The sequence below is a fragment of the Equus przewalskii genome, chromosome 16 (assembly GCF_037783145.1).
Source record: "Equus przewalskii isolate Varuska chromosome 16, EquPr2, whole genome shotgun sequence".
NCBI classification, from domain to species: domain Eukaryota; kingdom Metazoa; phylum Chordata; class Mammalia; order Perissodactyla; family Equidae; genus Equus; species Equus przewalskii.
In genome coordinates, this window is record NC_091846.1 from 76,680,637 (window position 1) to 76,701,083 (window position 20,447).

The 20,447-nt window shown below is 38.1% G+C and overlaps 1 protein-coding gene across 4 annotated transcripts in view; it reads left to right on the forward strand.

Annotated features, from left to right (window-relative positions):
- The window catches only part of MYO16 (myosin XVI), a 597,681-nt gene that overhangs the window by 453,367 nt on the left and 123,867 nt on the right, over positions 1–20,447 (forward strand). For all 4 annotated transcript variants that reach the window (XM_070579270.1, XM_070579268.1, XM_070579272.1 and 1 more), the window contains exons 26-27: positions 2,076–2,156; positions 2,650–2,855. In XM_070579270.1, the coding sequence (XP_070435371.1) occupies positions 2,076–2,156; positions 2,650–2,855 (287 nt within the window). The remainder of the gene's footprint in view (positions 1–2,075; positions 2,157–2,649; positions 2,856–20,447) is intronic.

Genomic DNA, 20,447 nt, shown 5'->3' on the forward strand with positions numbered 1-20,447 from the left:
TTATGTTTCATCTCTATGACTGTCTTTGTGATGAATGAGAAGAAACTTCAGGGACAGTAGGCTTGGAGGGAAGAAGCTCCCCGACCTTATTCTGTGGGCATCAATAACTTCAGAAGTTTTAGGTCTCTACACGATACGTTGTAGTTTCTCTTAGAGACATAGTGTATTTTTCAGATGCTAGAATGTTTTCAGTGTGTATTATGTGGATTTTTAACTTATTCTTGTATTATGCTAATTTTTAAATGTGTGTTTGTCCCCCATAAATGTGTTTGCACTTACAACCTGAAGGTTCTGACTATTTGTAAAATAGAACTAAAAATTCAGTGAAGAGTTGTTTCAAACTGACATGTTTTAAATTTAAGAATTCAGGGCCTGATTGTAACCCAGTTTGTTTTGCTTGCCTCTGTTCAGCCATACAAGATGAGAAATATGTTTGGGAAGGCATCCAGGACAATCGACTTTAGAAATTCAGTTGTTGTAGCTTGCTGGAATGCATTTTAGCTTACCAATTAAAACAAACGCATAATTAAAATCAGCCCTATTTTAGAAGAGTGACAGAAATGTGTATAACATATTAGAAATCAGTGTGTGTGTGTGTATTTAGCCAGTAGACCCTAAAATTAAAGATTTTGTGATGTAGTTGTTGCAGCACTGGAATTCAATCTCACTGCATCCAAAATGGCCTCTTTTACATAAAAAAGACAGAGGGTCGCCCTTTGGAAGATCTCTGTTGCTGAGGGTTTTGCTGAACCCTATGGCCCTTTCTTTCTCAATCATCCTGGAAATCAAGAGCAAGAAATCGCCACACACTTCTAAACTGTAATTTCTAACCTTAATTATTAAACATTACCAGGCATACATTCCATTAGCCTTTTCCCCAAAGAACTGCAAAAGGGAGATAATTCACAGCACTTCCTCCTCTCCGAAAGGGAAATTGAGTGTTCAATTTCAAGAGATGGAGATTTGTTTATTTTGCTTATTCCTTAAATGTTCCGTTCCTCACTCACTTCCCTTCCTACAGTCCTATCCCTGCACAGCCGCCCCGTGACCGGCAGGTTAGGAGTCTGCCCACAGTTTAACCAGCATCACACTTGACTTTGTGTTTGTAGAAAACAGGTTGGTCTTGGACTAATGGCTTCGTTTTACATTCTGCTGTCAGTTACAATTCATCGTTTCAGTTTGACAGTTCATTTTAATGGAAGGAAATGTGCTCTTGCCGTGATAGCAACAGCAGCAAATTGACGAGAACATTTTATCAGAATTTTTTCTTTATCAAGACCTTTTTCTTTTAAGATAAATGATTTTGGATCAATAGATATGTTTGGTCTAAGTCTGTATGATTTTGTGAAATGTAATAGTACATTAGTGGCTGAGGTCCTTTTAACCCTTGGTGGAATTTAATTAATTACCTTCTGCCCTTATTTCTTCACCCATTGGCTCATTTCCACTGACTTCTTTTATCTCCATTATCATATACTCTTTGCAACGTATGAATTTGTTAAAGAGCTACACATAATTACTTATCAAAGAAAACAATCTGTTGTTATTTTTCAGACTAAGTTTTCTAACCCCTTTTAGTAGTTAAAAGAAAAAAAAGAAGAAGAAGAAAAGGAAGGGAAAGAAAAGGATGTGTAACAAACTAAGTGTAGTTAAACATACGGGAACAAAGCCATGATTGTTAAAACATCAAATCTTTGTAACATAAAATAATATCCTTTTGCCCCAGAGTAGGCTACATTACAATGAGTAGCACAACTAGGAGACCAGGGTCTGTTTACTTTACCACCAAGAGTCTGGGTCTGCGTTTATTCTCCAATCACAGTGGGTGCAGAGTGGGGATAGCCGCGTACTGGAAAGGTTGCAGATACGGTTGTTATTGTACAGGTGGTTGTCTGTTTCCCCAACTTATAGCACCATTACAGACAATCATCTGGTACTCATTTTTATAGTCTGTTTTAAATCTACGTCTGCCTGTAAGTGAATTTACATGAATGGGAGGGTTAATTTCTTTCTTCTACATGGAATTTAGTGAAATAAATCTGCTCACCGTTTTCTTCTTTTGGTTTTCGTTACAGTTATTAAAAAAGAAAGGAACTTCCACATTTCTTCAAAGACTAGAACGGGGAGCTCCAGTCACCATTGCATCGCAGCTCAGGGTTAGTAAAGTTTTCAGATTTCAAAAACATAAATTTTGATTATATCAACTGTAGAGCGTTTGCGTAGAATTTTTTCCCCATTTTTGACCACTTAAATAACTTCAGAAAAAAGTAAGCATGTGCACCCATGTGCGCGCACACACACACAGAGAATGTGTGATAAATAAAAGAGCCATGGATTGAAGATAAAGGGGCCAGCCTGGTGGAGTAGCAGTTAAGTTTGCATGCTCTGCTTTGGTGGCCCAGGGTTCACTCGTTCGGATCCCAGGCGCGGACCTAGCACTGCTCGTCAAGCCATCTGTGGCAGATGTCCCACACATAAAAAAGAGGAAGATGGGCACAAATGTTAGCTCAAGGCCAGTCTTCCTCAGCAAAAAGAGGAGGACGGACAGAGGATGTTAGCTCAGAGCCAATCTTCCTTAAAAAAAACTCCTTTATATTTTCAGTCAGTTTCTTCTTTGGAAAATCAGTTTGGTTGTACTTCTCTCCTTAGAAATCTCTGACGGATATCACTGGAAAACTTGAGAAGTGCACTCCACACTTTATTCATTGCATCAAGCCCAATAACTCCAAGCTGCCAGAAACCTTTGATAATTTTTATGTGTCTGCTCAGCTACAATATATCGGGGTCCTGGAGATGGTGAAGATCATCCGGTATGGATACCCTGTTCGGCTTTCCTTCTCGGATTTTCTGTCAAGGTAAATTCTGCTCTTGAAACATTGTGTCCGCTGTTCAGTGTAGCATATTGATGATATTGTAACAGGAATCTTCTGTTTTCTTCTCTGGCATTGCCTTTATTGTTTATATTTTTCTATCTTGCGTAAACAAAATACTCTGGGAAACAATGAAATGCACTGATAAGGCTTATGTAAAAATTTATTAAACTTTACTGAAGCTTGAAAACCATTTGCATGTTCCCCTAAATTTGTGGATTTCCTTGCATTTGAAGATTTATAAAATTGTTGCATATAACATTTACATAAAAGTTATAATTTAAAAGAAGAACATATATATGTGTTTATTTTTTCCTTTACATCCACGAACAAGACTTTTTTAGTTCAGGGATTGGCAAACTGTACTCATGGACCAAATGCAGCTCACCACCTGGTTTTATAAATAAAGTTTTATCAGAACACAGCCACAGGTGAAAATAATGAGAATGTCTGTTTTTAGGCAACCAAAAAATGAAAACGGGTAGGCAGAAAGAAAACTAGAAAGTATTTAGTAATCTTAGATTAAAACTATGAAATTTAAAAATAATATAAAATAATATCAACATTACAAGTATGAAACTAGCATTTTGTGGTTAAAACCTAACTGCAAAACAATGGTATGGAAAAATCTGTTTGACAAGTTATTCATCTAAAAAAAGAGATTTTAAGACTTTTGTTGACCAGAAGTTCAATTTGAACCACTAGTGTGACGAAGCTACAAAAGTAAAACAAAGCAAGCCAACCCAAAAACTGAATCACGAAATTGGAAATACTTAGCTCAGAACACAGGGTATGATATTTACATTATGGCTAAAGTTTTATGTTCAATTCTTATAACATTTGTTTTTCCATAAGAAAGAAGTAGCGTTTGTTTCTTGTGTATTTTGGTAGACTTCATAAAGACACAAAATAAGAAAATAAACATCCTATGAGTTCGTTTGAGCCATCCATTTTAAAAAGACAGACTGTCTTCAGAAGAGAGAAGATAAAATCAGCCACATATCAGGATAAATTATTTGGGGAATGAGTATGTTTAACCTGCAGAATATGTATTTCAGATAGACAAATATTTCTGTTTAAAAACTTCAGAGACGCTTATTAATGAGCTAACAGACACACTGTCTCCTCTTTATAGGGAAGAGCTGCAAAGTTGGGCATTACGTAGGGATACATTAAGCCTGAATATAAGAATTAGTTTGTGCTTCTGTTGGCTAGGGGTGGTGGCGTCCCGTCGCTGCTCATTGTGCTTTAAGAGGCATCAGGTGAGGATTTGTGTCTTTCTGGTCCCTCAGTGGAGAATCATTCGTGGTCTTCAGAAATGTTTGGCCTATTAAAGAGTATATATATTTCCCACACGTTGTCATTTGGGAGTTAGTCGCCCCTCCTGCCCATTTAAGTACAAGTGGTCTTTGGATCAATGAGTTTAAAACCTGCCCATATACAAGTTTAGAATTATAGATTCCCAAATTCATGCCAGACCTTCTGAGTGACAATCAACAGGGAGTGGGATCCGTGGACCCCTGGTTTGTCTCATGGTGAGGGGTCAGGTGGTATTACCCGCTAGTGGCATACAGTCTCAGAGGGCCACAGGCCTGGATCAATTATAGTTCACTCAGCAGTAGTAACTCCTTGCCCAAGCATCGCTGAGAACAAAGGTTCTCCAACATTAGAGCCCATCAGAATCACCGTAGGCTTGTTAAAACGCGGACTCCTGCACAGCAACCCCAGAGTTTCAGATTCAGTAAGTCTAGGTGAAGCCCGCGAATTCACCTTTCTAATGAGTCCCCGGGTGATGCTGACATTGCTGGTGTGTGGACCCTTCGGGAACCACTGGCCTAGTGACTTGGGGATAATGTCTTTGTTTGGTTTGGTTTGGTTTTGTCCCAGCCAAAGGTTGGACGTATGTGAATGGTTTGATAATCAAAGTGACTGTGGTGAGAAAGCAAAATCTCAGGCATTTGTGGATTTACTGACAAAGTCTATAAACTTGTCGAGATTCCTAAGCGATCTGTATGCACTTGAAGTTTGAGAAGTGCGTGGATTCCTACATTGTATATGAAATAGATTAATCTCAATAGATGAATATTTTTAAAGGGCATTTAGTGCATTTTCTTCTGTTTCTTTATTTTATTAGAGTGTCCAAGAGTCACGGAATCAAAGAAACTTTGCATTAAAGGGTCCTTCAGTGTTTCTCTAGAATAATCTTTGGTAGCTGCATGATTACTCCATTCCCAGGAGAGTGTGTGAACATGGCTGTGTGTGTATACATGTATACAATGTTATATATAACAATGATTAGAAGAATTGTTTTACCTTTGTTTTTTGTGTTCTTCCAAGTCTAGTTTGACATATCTACCCTGCCAGGACTAATCTCTATTAAAATAGTATATGCAATGAATGTCTCTTAAAATTAAGTACAATTTTTTGTATGTATGCATGTCTTGCTAGACTATGACTTCTAGGCTAGGACCGTGTCTTATTCAGTCACAACGCCTGTGCATTGTAGGTATTTAATCAACGTTTTCAGAATGAACCCGGCATTGGGAGATTGTTGTTCAGTTTAAAGTAAAGTTTCTGCATCACAAAGACCATAGCTATACTTTATTTGGTTAAAAGAGTAGTGGAGATGGGAAATGATACTTTTCGGTAAATCTTTCCATGTCTTTCATCAGCCCCTTACCTGAAAGGAGTCGTGATTTCTCCTTATCATCCTTATTTGCAATGGCAGATCAGTAGAAATGCAATTACTAATTTATTTCAATCGAAATTTGCCATCATCTCTCTTAAATGAAAGACACCATTCTGAAATATTATCACGAGAAACACCGATATATTCTGTGTTACACAAAATCCCAAGTCAGTGGCTTGAAACAGCAAAGACTTATTTCCCTCTTACAGTACTTTGACTATGGTTTAAAGGTAGCACACCTAAGCCCAAATCAGTTCTCATCTGGGTCTCTTTTTCATAATGGGCCCCAGTTAAAAAATAGCCCAGATCTAGGGCATCCCCTTTTGGTGAAAGAGGGAGAAGAGAAATGGCAATGGCTGTTACAGCTTCTGCTGAGATGTGGCATATGTCACTCCCTTATATCCCATTGGTTAAAGGCAGTCACTTGGTCAAGGCCAACATCAATAGGGTAGAGAAGTGTCCTACTCATAGGAGGTACTGGAAAACACATAACAAAGAGTGGAATGTGTACACTTCTGGCTCAGTTGTCTGTTGCTGTGTATCAGGCCACCCCAAAACTTAGTGGCATAAAATAGAAGTTTATTATTTCTCCCAGTTCTGGGTTAACTGGGGTTAGTTGGGCAATTCTTCCTTGAGGTCTCTCCAACAGTTGCAGTCATATGGCAGCAGAGGTTGATGTTAGCTGGGCTGGATGTACAAGACGGCTTCTTCACTCACCTGTCTGGTTCCTCAGTGTTCCTCCATATGGCCTCTCTCTCCAGCAGAATAGCCTGCCTTTCTTCCCTGGTGCCTCACGGTTCCAAGGAGCAAGCAAGGACACTTGCAGTCCTCTTGAAAGCTGGACCTGGAACTAATACAGCATCACTTTCCCTGTATTCTGTTGGTCAAAGCAGTTGTAGATCAACCCAGATCTTTTTGGTGAAAAGGAAGCAATTGACAATGGCCAACTTTGGGACAAGCTACCACATCCTCTTAAAGGGAGAACGTGCAAGTCACTGAGAACAATAATCTTCCACAGCCACGCCCATTCATATCAACTGCCGTTATTTCATCTCACCCCAGTACGTGTATATGAGTTCAATGTGTTGGATAATATAATACTATCTTTTTTTTTTCCAAATTAAAGAGTTGAGGGAGAGAATAATATGAGTAAATGCTGATTAAGTGCTTTTGAGGAGTCCTTAAAGGTGTGGTACCATGCCTTGTACCTTGTAGGGTACCCTACCATCATTTTCCAAAGCTTTCTTTAATATGCTGCAGTCTTGTGACATTGTAAGTAACATAGCTTTTCAGTGGTTATCAGTGCCAGATTTTAGTGATATGTATCTCTACTCTTCTCAGGGTGCTAATCCTGTAAATTTTCATCCTCGTCTAGACTTAGGAAGGACATCTTTTGGAATCTAACTCTGGATCCTGGGTGGAAGCTTCTAGGGGTCATGCCCATCATCATTCATCCGTGGGCTTATTTATGTTGGTGGGGAGAGTACGACGACATCACTACAGGGAGAGGTTGACCCTTTAATGAGGTGACCTTATTTGGAGAAGACAGAAGGGCTTGTCCAGTGAAAGCACCCCAGGGATTGGTATTATGCTTGGCATGGTGAGGGAGCACGATCTGTGCTTTGAGACAGCTACTGGATGAGATCCCTGTTAGAATTAGTCTGAATCATTGAGCTTGTTTAAATGACACAGTTGTTGCTGAAAGGTCAAGCAGTGAAAGAACACAGCCGTGATATTAAATTGGGTGTGGGGAGACGGATGAAAGAAGACACACTCCAGTTTATTGGATTAAACTAATGGGCAGTGGCTGCCTGATGAAGCGAAATCACCAGTCACAGATCTGGATTGGAATCTTCTAAAAGTTTTCCTTGTTACACAGAAGTGAGGCCAGTTCCTGTCAATGCAGCTCTAATAGAAATGTGAATTAAGAAGTTCAGGAGCTATTAAATATTCTAAAAGCTTTAATTGGCAAAGCGTGAATTTTCTTCAGGGTAATTTTGCCAAATCTAACTGTGCTCTTTCTGCTAAAACCCCCCTGCAGGATTGGCTGATTGTCTAAGGTTTAATGATGTTAGAGAGGGAAGAGGACTTATTACTTTTCAATGAAATATAAAATAGGAGAGAGAGGTATAAGAAATAATCCTAGAAGTCATTTCAGCCTAAATATTATTAAGTATATTTTTATTGGGAATTTGTTACACTGCCTAGTGGAATATGAATCATAAATTCCCCCATAATCTACTCTGGGAATCCGCAGACGCCCTCTATAAAGGGCCACATGGTAACTATGGTGGGCTTGCAGGCCACAATGTCTCTGATGCAACTGCTGAACTCTGCCTTGTGGTGGAAAGCAGCCGTGGAGAGTATGTAAATGAATGGTGAGGCAGGGTTGCAATAAACTTTATTGGCAGAAACAGAAGGTGGGTGGTTTTGACCCAAGGGCAGCTAACCCTTTATGTAGTCTCATTCACCCCCTTTCTGACAAAGTTGGAAAACAATCCACAGAAAAAGGACAGGCAATGAAAGATGACTTTGATATTTGCTTTTGTACTTTCGTAATCTAGCTTAGATCTTAATTTCTACCCTAACAAGTTATATGATCTCCCATGATCATTTATTCACTCATTCATTCACATGCATTTCTTCACTATTCATTAATTCACTCTTATTTTATCAAGCATTGTACTGAGTCTAAATGTCGTATGGCTTGGGAAGTCGCTATCAGCAGCGGCAGCAAGGGCATCACCATTGGCTATCTTTGTGTACCTGCTGTGGGTCAAAGTCTAAATCTACACTTTATACTTAAATTCCCTTCCTCATAATAACATTTTTAGGTAACTACTCTTATTATATAGATGTTAGTTATTGTTTAATTAATAACTGCCAGAGCTTTGATTTCAATTTACCTTAAGTAACATTTATCAGTGCTGACAGAGCATTGGGCACTGCGCGTGCCAAGCTCTTTACAGGCATTATCTCGTTTCATCCTCATAACACTCCCATGAGTTTACTATTAGTAACATTCCTGTTTTATAGCTGAAAATACGGAGGTCCCGAGGAGTCAGGTATTGGCCCAGAGTCTCCCATCTCATCCCTGAGGGTGTTTTTAACTCCTCCACATGCAAGATTTATACTGATATTGGCACCATTCTGCTTTTCTAATTAGGATGGGCAATCTCTTGATTGATTGATGGGCTTGATTGTCACTAGCACCCACAGGCACAGGAATGCCAGAATGGCACTATGTCATCAATGGGGAAAAGAAATCCCTGGACATTCCTAACATTCAGTGGTGGGCGCTTCATTCTGGATTATCTTGTTCTGTTTCCCGAAAAACAGCCCAGTTCATTTTGCTGAGTTTCTTGGACTGCGGTTATTCTCGTACTCAATCTTGCAAATTTATACGATGGCAACAATGTAGCTGGGTGATGGAATGCAGATGCACCACTGATGACCTCTGAAAACTTAGCTCAAGAAAGCGGAAGAAAAGTTATCCTGAATATGCAGAACTGCACATTTTCCTTTGAAATAATGTAAAAAAATGGAAATAAAAATGACTTTAATAACTTTATAACAACCTTGGAAACAATACCCCAAACTGGCCATTCCAAATGATTTTAAACGAATATGTAATTCCACTTGAGTAAGCATTCAATACGAAACAAATGAAATCAGGGTCATTATTGCTATTCCAGGAAAATAGACAGGAAGCTATTTTCTGCATGAATTCAATATTTTGACAGTTGCGTTGTATTTTTAATACAATTTTGGGAGTACATTAAAAAGTTCAATCCCAGAATTCTGAATCTTATTTATCATTTGATGTATCTGGGCTTCCCCACTTCCCTCCAGTGACGTACCTTAATGTTTTTAATTATAAATTATGTCAAGCAAAACATAAACGCAAAATGACCTTGCTTTCAGGACCAAGACAGTTTTAAATAATTACCTAGAAGTTGCCTGTTTCATTACTTGTAAGTTATTTAATTCTGTTTATAGAAGAATGATGTTGTTTAATGTGACCGTTAGTACGTGATAGTTTTCATTCATTATATCTAAATGATCTTAATAATTCAGGAGTCTACAAAGAACCTCAGGCCATCATTGGGATCTTTGAGGGAAGCTAATCAATATCATCTTTTTCCTTATCCAATTTTTCACCAAAATTAGAAGACAAAAATGATCAAGATGTCACCTTTCTTGCACATAAAGTCTAGGTTGAACGACATTGTTTGGCATAAGAGGCAAAAGCGCCTGCAAAAAACACTCAGAATTGGGCAGAATTCCCCCCAAGTTACAGACAACTTGGACTCAGGTAGACCTCCCCATGAGGAAGACTGTTCAGGGAAGGCGTGGAGCCTGGCAGAGCAGAGAAAACAACTGCTTCTTTGCAAGCAGTTTGTTAATAAACAGCTGAGAATGCTCTGTTTGTCTCACCAAAATTATCAATTAGATTGGTCAGTCACTTCACCTTCCCTTGTGAAGTGTGAAGGATTAGACGGTGACCCCGAGTGTTGTCCTGCTTCTGTCTCTAAGGAAACACAAGGAAAGAAAAGGAAGCTCCTTCAGCTACCCCTTGGCAGTGCCTCGTGTTCCGGAATCAGTGGACTCATCCAGTAAACCTATAAATAACAAAGGGGGGAGGTGGCTATACCCCTGAGGGGGACATCTGTAGTCTTTGAGAACATTCTTTATCCCGCTGTCATGAGCACCCCACTGCTTCTTCGTGTATCCTTCTGAACCACTGATAAGCAGTAGACATTTTGCACCCAAAGATTCTGAAGTGGGCCAACAAGGCCTTACTTTAATGATTTCAAGGCCTCTCTGTCTTTGGGGCTATAAATGCATTCTACTTCCCATCCCAAACCCTGTCCTGACAGCTTGTCCATCTGAGTCCCTCAGGGATTCTGCAAGCAGAATAAATGAAAACGTTAAAATACAAAAAAAAGCAATTCAAATAATAAAATTCCAGTAGCCTAGATATTCTTCAAATTTGACTATAAATCTTCTTCATTATCAAGTTCCCAGTGAAAAATGAAAGTTCAAAGATTAATACGTCTTCTAAATTAAAGTCCAGAGATATTCGATTCCAAAGGAATTGAAATACCAAATCTGATTATCTTGCCTTTCTGAGTTAAATGTCCAAAATTCCATATGCATAAGTTAAATTACTATTTCTGAGTCATTCTTTCCATTTTCTTACTTGGCTCAGACTTAGCTAAAGAGGTTCCAGATGTCCTGGTTGAGCTGGGGACTCTTCAGCATAACAGTCTGAGCAGTCAGTCATTGTATTAGCCTGTTGGGCTGCGGTAACAAAATACCATAGACTGGGGGGCTTAACCAGCAGACATTTATTTTCTCACGATTTTGGAGACTAGAAGTCCAAGATCAAGGCGCCAACAGGGTTGGTGCCTGGTGAGGGCTCACCCCTTGGATTGCAGACAGCTGCCTTCTCCCTGTGAGCTCCCATAGGCTTGCCTCTGTGCGTGCACACAAAGAGAGAAAGAGAGTGAGAACAAGCCTGAGAATGAGAGAGACAAAGAGAGAGAGAGAGAAAGCACTCTCTGGTGTCTCTACTTAAAAGGGCACCAGTCTTATTGAATTAGGGCCCCACCCTTATGACTTCCTTTAACTTTAATTACCTCCTAAAGGCCCTATTGACAAATACAGTCACATTGGGTATTAGGGCTTCAAAATATGAGGTTTTTTTTTTGGGGGGGGGGCACATTCAATCCATAGTAGTTGTCTTAAAGGATGCGACTAACTCAGATCTCATATGTTGCATTAATTCATTGCCAAGTCTCTCATCATCTTCACATTGAGGGTCCAATGAGTAAATTGTAGACATAAAGTTATTTTGGCATTAAATATATACACATTAAATTTAGAAATCTATTCCTAATCTCTGGAGCAGTATATTACACAGAATTATTCTAGAATCTAATGTTTTATGTTGCCAATGACAAGGGTAACCGTAGAGTATATTGACCAAACCAGGGCATGTTTCATAGTGAAATGGGGCACTATAAATAATTTTGACAAGAATACAAGAACAAGCTGGAACTGTCCCTGGCAAACCAGGACATTGGTCACCCTGACTGTCTTCACACTGCGCTTATCTTCTTGTGAGTCTCATTGCATTTCATTACCAGGAATCTTTAATCGCTGTCATTCCCAAAAGACTATAAGCTCTGTTAAGGAAGACTTCCTACTATGTGCACATAGTAGGTTGTCAACAAATATTTGTTGAATGAATTAAGATATGAATGAATAATGTTTTAGTTTTCTGTGTAGTGTTATAGTTGAGCTCTAAATGTTGTGTCCAAGATGTAGTAGTCATTGATATCCTATATGAGATGCATTAGTGGGTCAAAATAGTTGTCATTATCTAGCCAGCTTAAGATGTTTGGTTTAATTATGCCTAAATATTTCCCTTTTAGGGTAGTCATTTAGACTTTAGTGTGAGACCATCTCAGTCTGGCCTGAGTCACAGTATAATAATATTCTCACTTCCCAAAACAATGAACATTGTTCAGTCATTCTTTGAAATTTCTAGTCATTTGATAAGTATACAACAATGCATATATTAGTACTCATATTGATTATAAAAAATCACTTCATTTGATGTTTCTTTCTTTGTTCTTTGAACTAAAAGCACTCTCTGTGACTTTGCAAAGGTAGAAGATCAATTTATGCAGTAGAAATATTTTTAGGGATGGAAACATCAAATCACAATAGACGCTGTATTGATATCTGTGTTTAGGGGAGAAGCTATTCTTAACTAAGAGTAATTTACAGTTAGAGCTGACCCACTTGACAGTGTTTCCACAATAAACTCACTGAATCCTCTACTATAACTACATTATTGTAAGACCCTATTAGTTAAACTTGAAAACCTATTTTTGTGCCAATTTGCTAAGTAAATATTTATATGAAAGAAAGATTTCTACATTTAGCAGAACTCAATTTTGGTATAAAAGTAATTTATTTTATTGTTAAGAAATCCACAGTTTTTTTAAAAAAAAATCTACAGTTTTAAAAATATGGTGATGACAACATATTTTTAAACTTTAAATGAATATTCCTACAAATCTCTTTCTATTTATGACCAAAAAAATCCCAACATATTTCTGTACAGGATCTCAGCTACTTTCTCTGCAGCTGTCAAAACTGGAGTAACTTATATTAGGAAGAAACTTTTAATATATTCTAAACAATGAATTCAAGATTCTAGAACTAGAACTTTCAAGAACATTCAAGAACTAGAATACCACATGTGGCATTCATCAAAATCATGTTCTCCCTTTTGTGAAGGAACTTCTTTTAGGTCTCTACAGAGCTAAGAGCTAGCTAGCTCTACAGAGCTAATGTACTTTATACATTAGATTTAGTAAAGAAATGATTATTTAACAAGATAGTAAAGCAAGAAAGTTATATCTATACATTTTCCATTAGAGATTATCACATCGTTTCAAGATTGACTTTTATAGAAATACTAGGAAGAGACTCTTTTAAAAGGAGCCATTTCAAGAGCTATTGAAAAGTAGTCCTGTCCCAGTGGAAGGTGTGTTTGGAGCAGGTATAGTAACAGAATGAACTACTTTCTATGCCAAATACCCCCATTGTTAAGACCAACATTGATGCCACAATCATCTTCCCACAATTGAATTAGTTCAGCACCTTTTAATTAGATACTTTCATATGTTGACTTCTAATCCTTTATTGTGCTTTGAACATTACTCCAAATAAAGCACACATATTCTCTTAACGCGGCACGCATTTCCCCCAAAGCCAAGCCAGTACCCTTATTCGTGGTGATTGATTAAAGGTCTCATCTCACAGCAGCTTCTGTGTTCTAGTCTTGTTCCTTGTTTCTCAGGCTCGCTGACTTCACCATACAGGATCCTCTTGGTCGATACTCTCATGGTGTATGTTCACTGAGAATGGTTAATTTCCATATGCCATGCTACAATGCACCTTAGAAATGCAATGTTAATAGCATCTTTCCCATTCCAGCTCTTTATTACTGGAATAGAAAAGATCTTTATTGGAATAAAGAGTTTGTCCTTCCCACTATACTGTAGTATCGTCTCACAATCTTATCTAGATGCAACCTCAGTGAGGTATACCAGTCTCCTATTTCAGATTGTGATCCCTGTACCTAACACAGGACCTGGTACAAGATTGGTGCCTAATAATTATGTTGTTGGTCTTGAAATAATGAATAAAAAATTCTAATTATCTCTGGTCATTTTCCAGGGAATACTCTTTGTCCTTGTGCCTCTGCTACTGTTTATGAAATCCGTGTTTCTAAACACCCTCCCCCAAGCATTCTTCAGACTAAATTCTTTAAGTGAGTGCCTCTCAACCGCAGCGGCTCAGTAGGCTCACTGGATTGTGGATGGCTGGGTTGGGGCCTGTGTGTGGTAGGTAAGGTTGCCAGATAAGAGACAGGATACCCAGTTAAATATAAATTCAGATAAACAACAAATGTTGAAGATTGACAAAAAAGATTACTTCTTAGGGATACCTTGATGTGTCCTGGATCACTATTTTAAACATTTCTCTCTCTTCTCTTCCATTTCCTTCCCTCCCTCAGTCTCACCTTCTGTCCTTCCTTTCTTCCACAAATACGTATGGATTACCTACTGTGTACAAGGAATTCTTAGCTACACTAGCTAATTGAGTGCTTTTGCAGTTCTTGGAGACTAGGGTATGCAAATCTATTATTTTTATGTGTCTCTGCTTTCTGTTTGTTTTTTACATTAATGATTGCTAAATGTTGAATAAGTGTATTGGGTAAAAGAATGGAGCATCTCTGTATCATACTATGGAGTCTAAATTTTGTGATCTTTACTCAAATTACTCAAAAATACTAAGAAAAAAATTCTTTCTGTTAGCATACATTTTAATCTCTGTCCCATTATTCAGGTATAAGCGGTATCTACTTAAGCCTGAAGGAAAAAATAGAGAGATACATATTTTGATATAGAGATACATATTTTCACATACTTTAAACCAACACACAACTGTGGGCATATGTAGAAATGCAGCCATTGAGTATGAGTTGACTATTAGGACACCAATTGGCTAAACTATATGTATAATGACCAGATATCACTGAAAAGCTAGAAACTCACTGAGCGAATAATAGACGTTGTTTTTTCTACCCTTCAGTATATCCTATTGAGAATAATCTTTACCCAGTAAACATATTTATAGCTATAACATCAAAAATGTAACACTTTTCAAATACAAATGACTACTATTTAATAGTTTTTGCTGTTGACCGGACACTGTCAAAACTCGTATTATGTAATCTTAGCGTCTTGCCACTAGGCAAGCTGCATTGCGATTCCCATCAAAATCTCAGACGCAATTCATCTGAATTCATCCTCCTTGCTTTTTTCCACCAAAAGGAGATACTCCTTTGGTATTTCTTCAGTGTACAAACTACACATCAGAAGGAGCGTGAACTTTGGTTTCTATTGTAGGCGTACAGAAGACACTTTCTGTTAAGTTTCTCTAAATTATTTTTATGAGTGTGAGTTTATTTCTAAAAATTTTTAACAGTTTTAATAAAATGTAATTGGCACACAATAAACTATGCCTGTTTTTTGATTATAAAAAAATGACAAATTTTGACCTAAACTTACATCCTAGAAACAATTCCGCAAGTCAAGAGGTGAACATATCCATCACCCCCAAAAGACTCCTCATGCCCTTACATAGTCTCACCTTCTTATCCATCCCTGCTTTTTCATCCCCAAACAAAGATTGATATGCTTTTGTTTATTGTAAATTAGTTTCATTTTCTAAAATATTTTACAAATGGCATCATAAACTGTCTACTCTTGTCTGGCTTTTTTCACTCAGCATAATAATTTAGACATCCAACCATATGGTCGGGTGTCTCTATAGTTTAATGAGTAGTGTTCCTTTTGTACATTTACTCACTGTTGATAGATATCTAGGTTGTCCCCGTATCTGGTTCTTACAAGCAGAACTACTTTGAACACTTGTGTACAAGTCTTTGTATGGACATGTTTTCATTTGGGAGTGGAGTTTGGGGTAAATATACAGAGTCGGGTGGCTGAGCCATGTGGTTAGTATATGTTTAACTTTTTAAAAAACTGCTAAGCTGTTTTCCAAATTGATCATAACCATTTTGTCTTCCCACCAGCTGGCTAGGACAGTTCCAGTACTGACATCCTCTCCAGCATTTGGTTTGACCAGTCATTGCATTTTTGACATTCTAATGGAGAGGTGCTAGCATCTCAGCGTGCTTTTACTTTGCATTCCCCTGGTGGCTAATGATGTCAAGCATCTTTCCGTGGGCTTATTCATTCACCATATGTCTTCTTTGGTAAATTGTCTGTTCAAATGTCTTGCCTAATTTTTCCTTGGGTTGATTATGTTTTAGAGTTCTTTACAGATTCCGAAGACACACATATTCTAAATATTTAATTGCCAAACATTTTTTTTTTAAGACTGTGCCCTGTCTTCTATGTTGTGGAAAAGATTGGGTAGAATTGGTGTTCATTGTTAATTAAATATTTGGTGGAATTTGCTGGTGACACCATTTGGGTGTGGAGATTTCTTATTGGAAGGATTTTAAGTATGAATTCAATTTCTTTAGTAATTCTGGGGATATTCATGCTGCCTATTTCATCTTGGTTGGATTTTAGTAATTTGTGGTTTTGAGTAATTGCTCTACTTCATCCAAATTGACGAGTTTATCTCTACAGATTTGTTGGTAACATTCCCTTATTATACTTTTAATATCTACAGTGTCTGTGATAATATCTTCTCTTTTGTTTCTGATACTGATATCTGTCTTCTTTTTTCCTTTACCAGTCTTACTAGAGTTTTACCAATTTTGTTTATTTATTCAAAAAACCAGCTTTTGATTTTGATTATCTCTATTGTTTTCTGTTCAAACAATTGTTCAAATAACTTCATTGATTTCAGCTCTTATCTTTGTTATTTCTTCCATTCTGCTTGCTTGAGGTTTACTCAGCTCTTCTATTTCCAGTCTTATGGTGAAAGTTTAGATTATCAGTGTGGAACCTTTCTTCTTTTCTAATATAAGCGTATATATTATTTATATTTTTCTAATATAAGCATATCAATTTAATATAAATTTCCCTCTATTTGTTTAAACAGCACCATTGAGCTGATGCTGAGTTTACCATTTTTTTCCCCCATATCCCCTGGCCTGGATCCAGCCAGCTCTGAACCCAGAAGTGGGTGTTGGTGCAAACAGAAACAGCTCCAGGAGAAGCTCTCTACTTCAGGCTCCAGGAGCAGGATGTGAAACTCAGAACACTCCAAGCCTGTGGAAATACCCTGTTTTTTACTTCCTCCATTGTCTCATGCCCCATCCCAAGCAGTCCTGTGGCAGAAGGCCCACAGATACCTAATTCTCTGAGGGAGGGGAGCCTTCCTCCCTGGTCAGAGAGTGATGGTCCCAAGAGGGCAAAGTGAACGCTTATTGACCGTCTCTCTTTCTTGTCAGCCTGCAGCTCTGCCCAGATGCAGATGCAGTCATGGGGCTACACAGTGGAGAGGGGTCAATAAAGCCCCAGACTTCAGGTGGAAGGACAGGAAAGGAGAGACCAAAGTAACCAGAAAGTGCTAGTGAGGCTGGGAAGGAGGAGGAGCCCTGGAAAGTGACTCAGTAAAGCTTTTCATGAATCCATGGCTCACCTCCAAGCTGTGTGCATGTGGATCTTAGGCTTATTTCACCTTCATTTTTTTTTATTTCAATTTATTCATTTTTTATAGCCTATTTTTTAGAGCACTTTTAAGTTCACAGCAAATTGATTGGAAGATAAAGAGATTTCCCATATACTCTCTGACCCCGTGTATGCACAGCACACCCCCACCCCTTATCAACATCCCCAGCAGAGTGGGACATTTGTCACCACTGATGAACCTGCATTGGCACATCATAATCACCCAGTCCATAGTGTACATTATGGTTTGCTCTTGGTGTTGGACATCATCACCTTCATTTTTGAAAGATATTTTTATGAGTTAAGGTATTTTTAAGTTGATGTATTTTTCTTCTAGTATTTTAAAGGTATTACTCCTCTGTCTTGCACTCTTTCCAAAAAGAAATGAGCTGTTGGTCTTAACTTCGTTTTTCTGTAAGCAATTTTGTGGGGTTTTTTCCTGTGTGCTTTTAGAGTTTTCTCTTTTTTACTGTTTTTGAGTGATATGAGTATGTCACACCTTGGTGTAGTTTTCTTCATGTTTCCTGGGCTTAGGGTTCATCAAGCTTCTTGGATCTATGAGTTTCTTGGATCTATGGGTTTATGGCTTTCATCAAATTTGGAAAAAATTTGTCCATAATTTCATCAAGTATTTTTTCTACCCTCCCCTCTATCTCCTCTCATATGGAAACTGCAATTACATGTATATTAGACACTTGAAGTTGTCCCCACAGATCACTGATGCTCCTTCTGATCAGTGCACATCACTGATTTTCATCTTTCTTCAGTCTTTTCTCTGTGTTTCATTTTGGATAGTTTCTATTGCTACGTCTTCAGATTCATTAATCTTTTCTTCTGCAATGTCTCATCTATGCTTAATCCAATCCAATGTATCTTTTGCTTCAGTTACTGTAGTTTTCATCTCTAGAAGTTCAGTTTGGATCTTTTAAAAATGCTTCATGGGGGGCTGGCCCCGTGGCCAAGTCGTTAAGTTCATATGCTCCACTTCAGTGGACCAGGATTCGCTGCTTAGGATCCTGGGTGCAGACCTAGCACTGTTCATCAGACCATGCTGTGGTGGCATCCAACATGGATTAACTAGAATGACTTGCAACTATCATATACAACTATGTACTGGGGCTTTGGGGAGGAAAAAGAAAAGATTCGCAACAGATGTTTGCTCAGGACCAATCTTCTTCACTGAAAAAAATAAAAAATAAAATAAATAATAAAAACGCCTCATGTCTTTAATATATTTTATTTTTCTTTTAGTATCTATTAGTCTACTAATCTCATTAGCTGTCATTTCTGAGTCAGTGTTGATTGATTAATTTTTCTCTTCATTGTAGCTCATATTGTTCTGCTTCTTTGCATGCCTGGTAATTTTTTATTGGATACCAGACATTATGAATTTTACGTTTTCAGGTGGTGCATATTTTTGTGTTTCTATAAATATTCTTAAATGTGGTCCAGGAAGCAATTAAGTCACGTGGAAAGAGTTTGTTGTTTTGAGGTTTTGCTTTCACGCTTTGTTAGATGGAACCAGGCCAGTATGTAGTCTGGGGCTAATTATTTCTTACTACCGATGCAGAACAATTGAGTCCTCTCTCCAGCACCCTAGGAATTGCTGGGTTTTTCTCTCTGGCTGATAGGAATAAGGTAGTTACCCCTCCTCCATTTGGGTGGTTCTTTTCTGAGACGTTGGCGGTGTATTCACATGCGTGTGCTCATCAGTGTTCTGATGGAGACTTGAGGGGGTCTCTGAAGATCGCTGGGATCTTCTCTTGGTGCAGCTCTCTCTTCTCAGATTTGCTGCCCGGTGAACTCAAGCTGTCCTGGCACCCCTCATCTCCCAGTGCCATCGCCTTAACTTGAGGAGATCCTCAGCCTTCACTTGGCATCCCTCTTTGTGCCACAGCCTGGAATCCACCTCCCCCAACCATGAAGTAAGCTGAGGGCATCTTAGGGCTTAACTCATTTGTCTCCTGTCCCTCGGGGGATCTCTAATCTTCGTCTTCTGGTGTCCAATACCCTGAGAACCATTGCTTCACGTATGTTGTCCAGTTTTAAGTTGTTTGAGGATGGGAGGTAAAACCACTTTCTACTCCTCTGTCTTGACTGAAAGCAGAACTCTGTGAATTCACGTTTTTATTGGTTTCCTACTAGATGGGTACTTTATCTATAAATTGTTCCTGGGCTATCTTGTGAGCGCCTATAATCTATTCTTATGACAGAGAACTTCCTAAAATGATGGTATTGTTTGAAAGCTTGTATTTTTTAAAGATAAATTTTGATAGTTTGGATAATGGTATACTTTTCTCTTTTGATTATTCAGATTATGTATACCAACTTTTCCTAAACAGACTTGTATCTCTCTATAAAAATTAACATTGAGCAGCTGGTATTTCATAAAATGATGATGCTAGACAAGAGTTTTGGGTAGGAAGTGGAGGCGAACACTATATTTGTTTGAATGTGCATGGGATTTTAAATAAGCTAAAATTAAGCACGTTAGAAATTGTCCAGGAAGCTGATAACTTTCGTTCTTGTTCTTAGGGAATTCATGGCTTGAAAACGTCTATGACCAAGATGGTCAGAAATGCGCATTTATGTGCAGGGTTCTGAACAGACTTACGAACGCTCTGCCCCCAACCCTGCACCAACAGAAAAATACTTTGACTCAGGAAGAAAGTGCCACTTGCTTTGCCCACAGTAGAATTTTCAGAGTTAACAGGAGATCTCCAACTCTCTGATTAATAATCTATTAGTGCTTGAACTCAGAGACATAAAAAAGCCTTAAGGTACTTCAAAAATTTATCAGTAACGAGAATAGAGCATGTGCTTTTAAAAAGTGCACTTCACTTATATTTCTCATATGTTATCTCGGAAATCTTTGCAACAACTGTTACCTGCAAATATTGCTGTAACCATTTGTCAGACATTCATCAGTTCAGGAATAAGGCTCAAAAAATTAAGATTTAAGCAAATCCCTTTGGCCTTTACTGTGTGCAATTTCCATTTCATTTCAGTGGTCAGGGGATATATATATCACACTAGCAATAATCTGTGTCAAAGAAACAAACAAAAATCCTGATTAAAACAGGCTTGGAAGGTATAAGCCATATATATGTCTTGTACATTCTTTCCTTAGGATTCTCATACATTATTTAT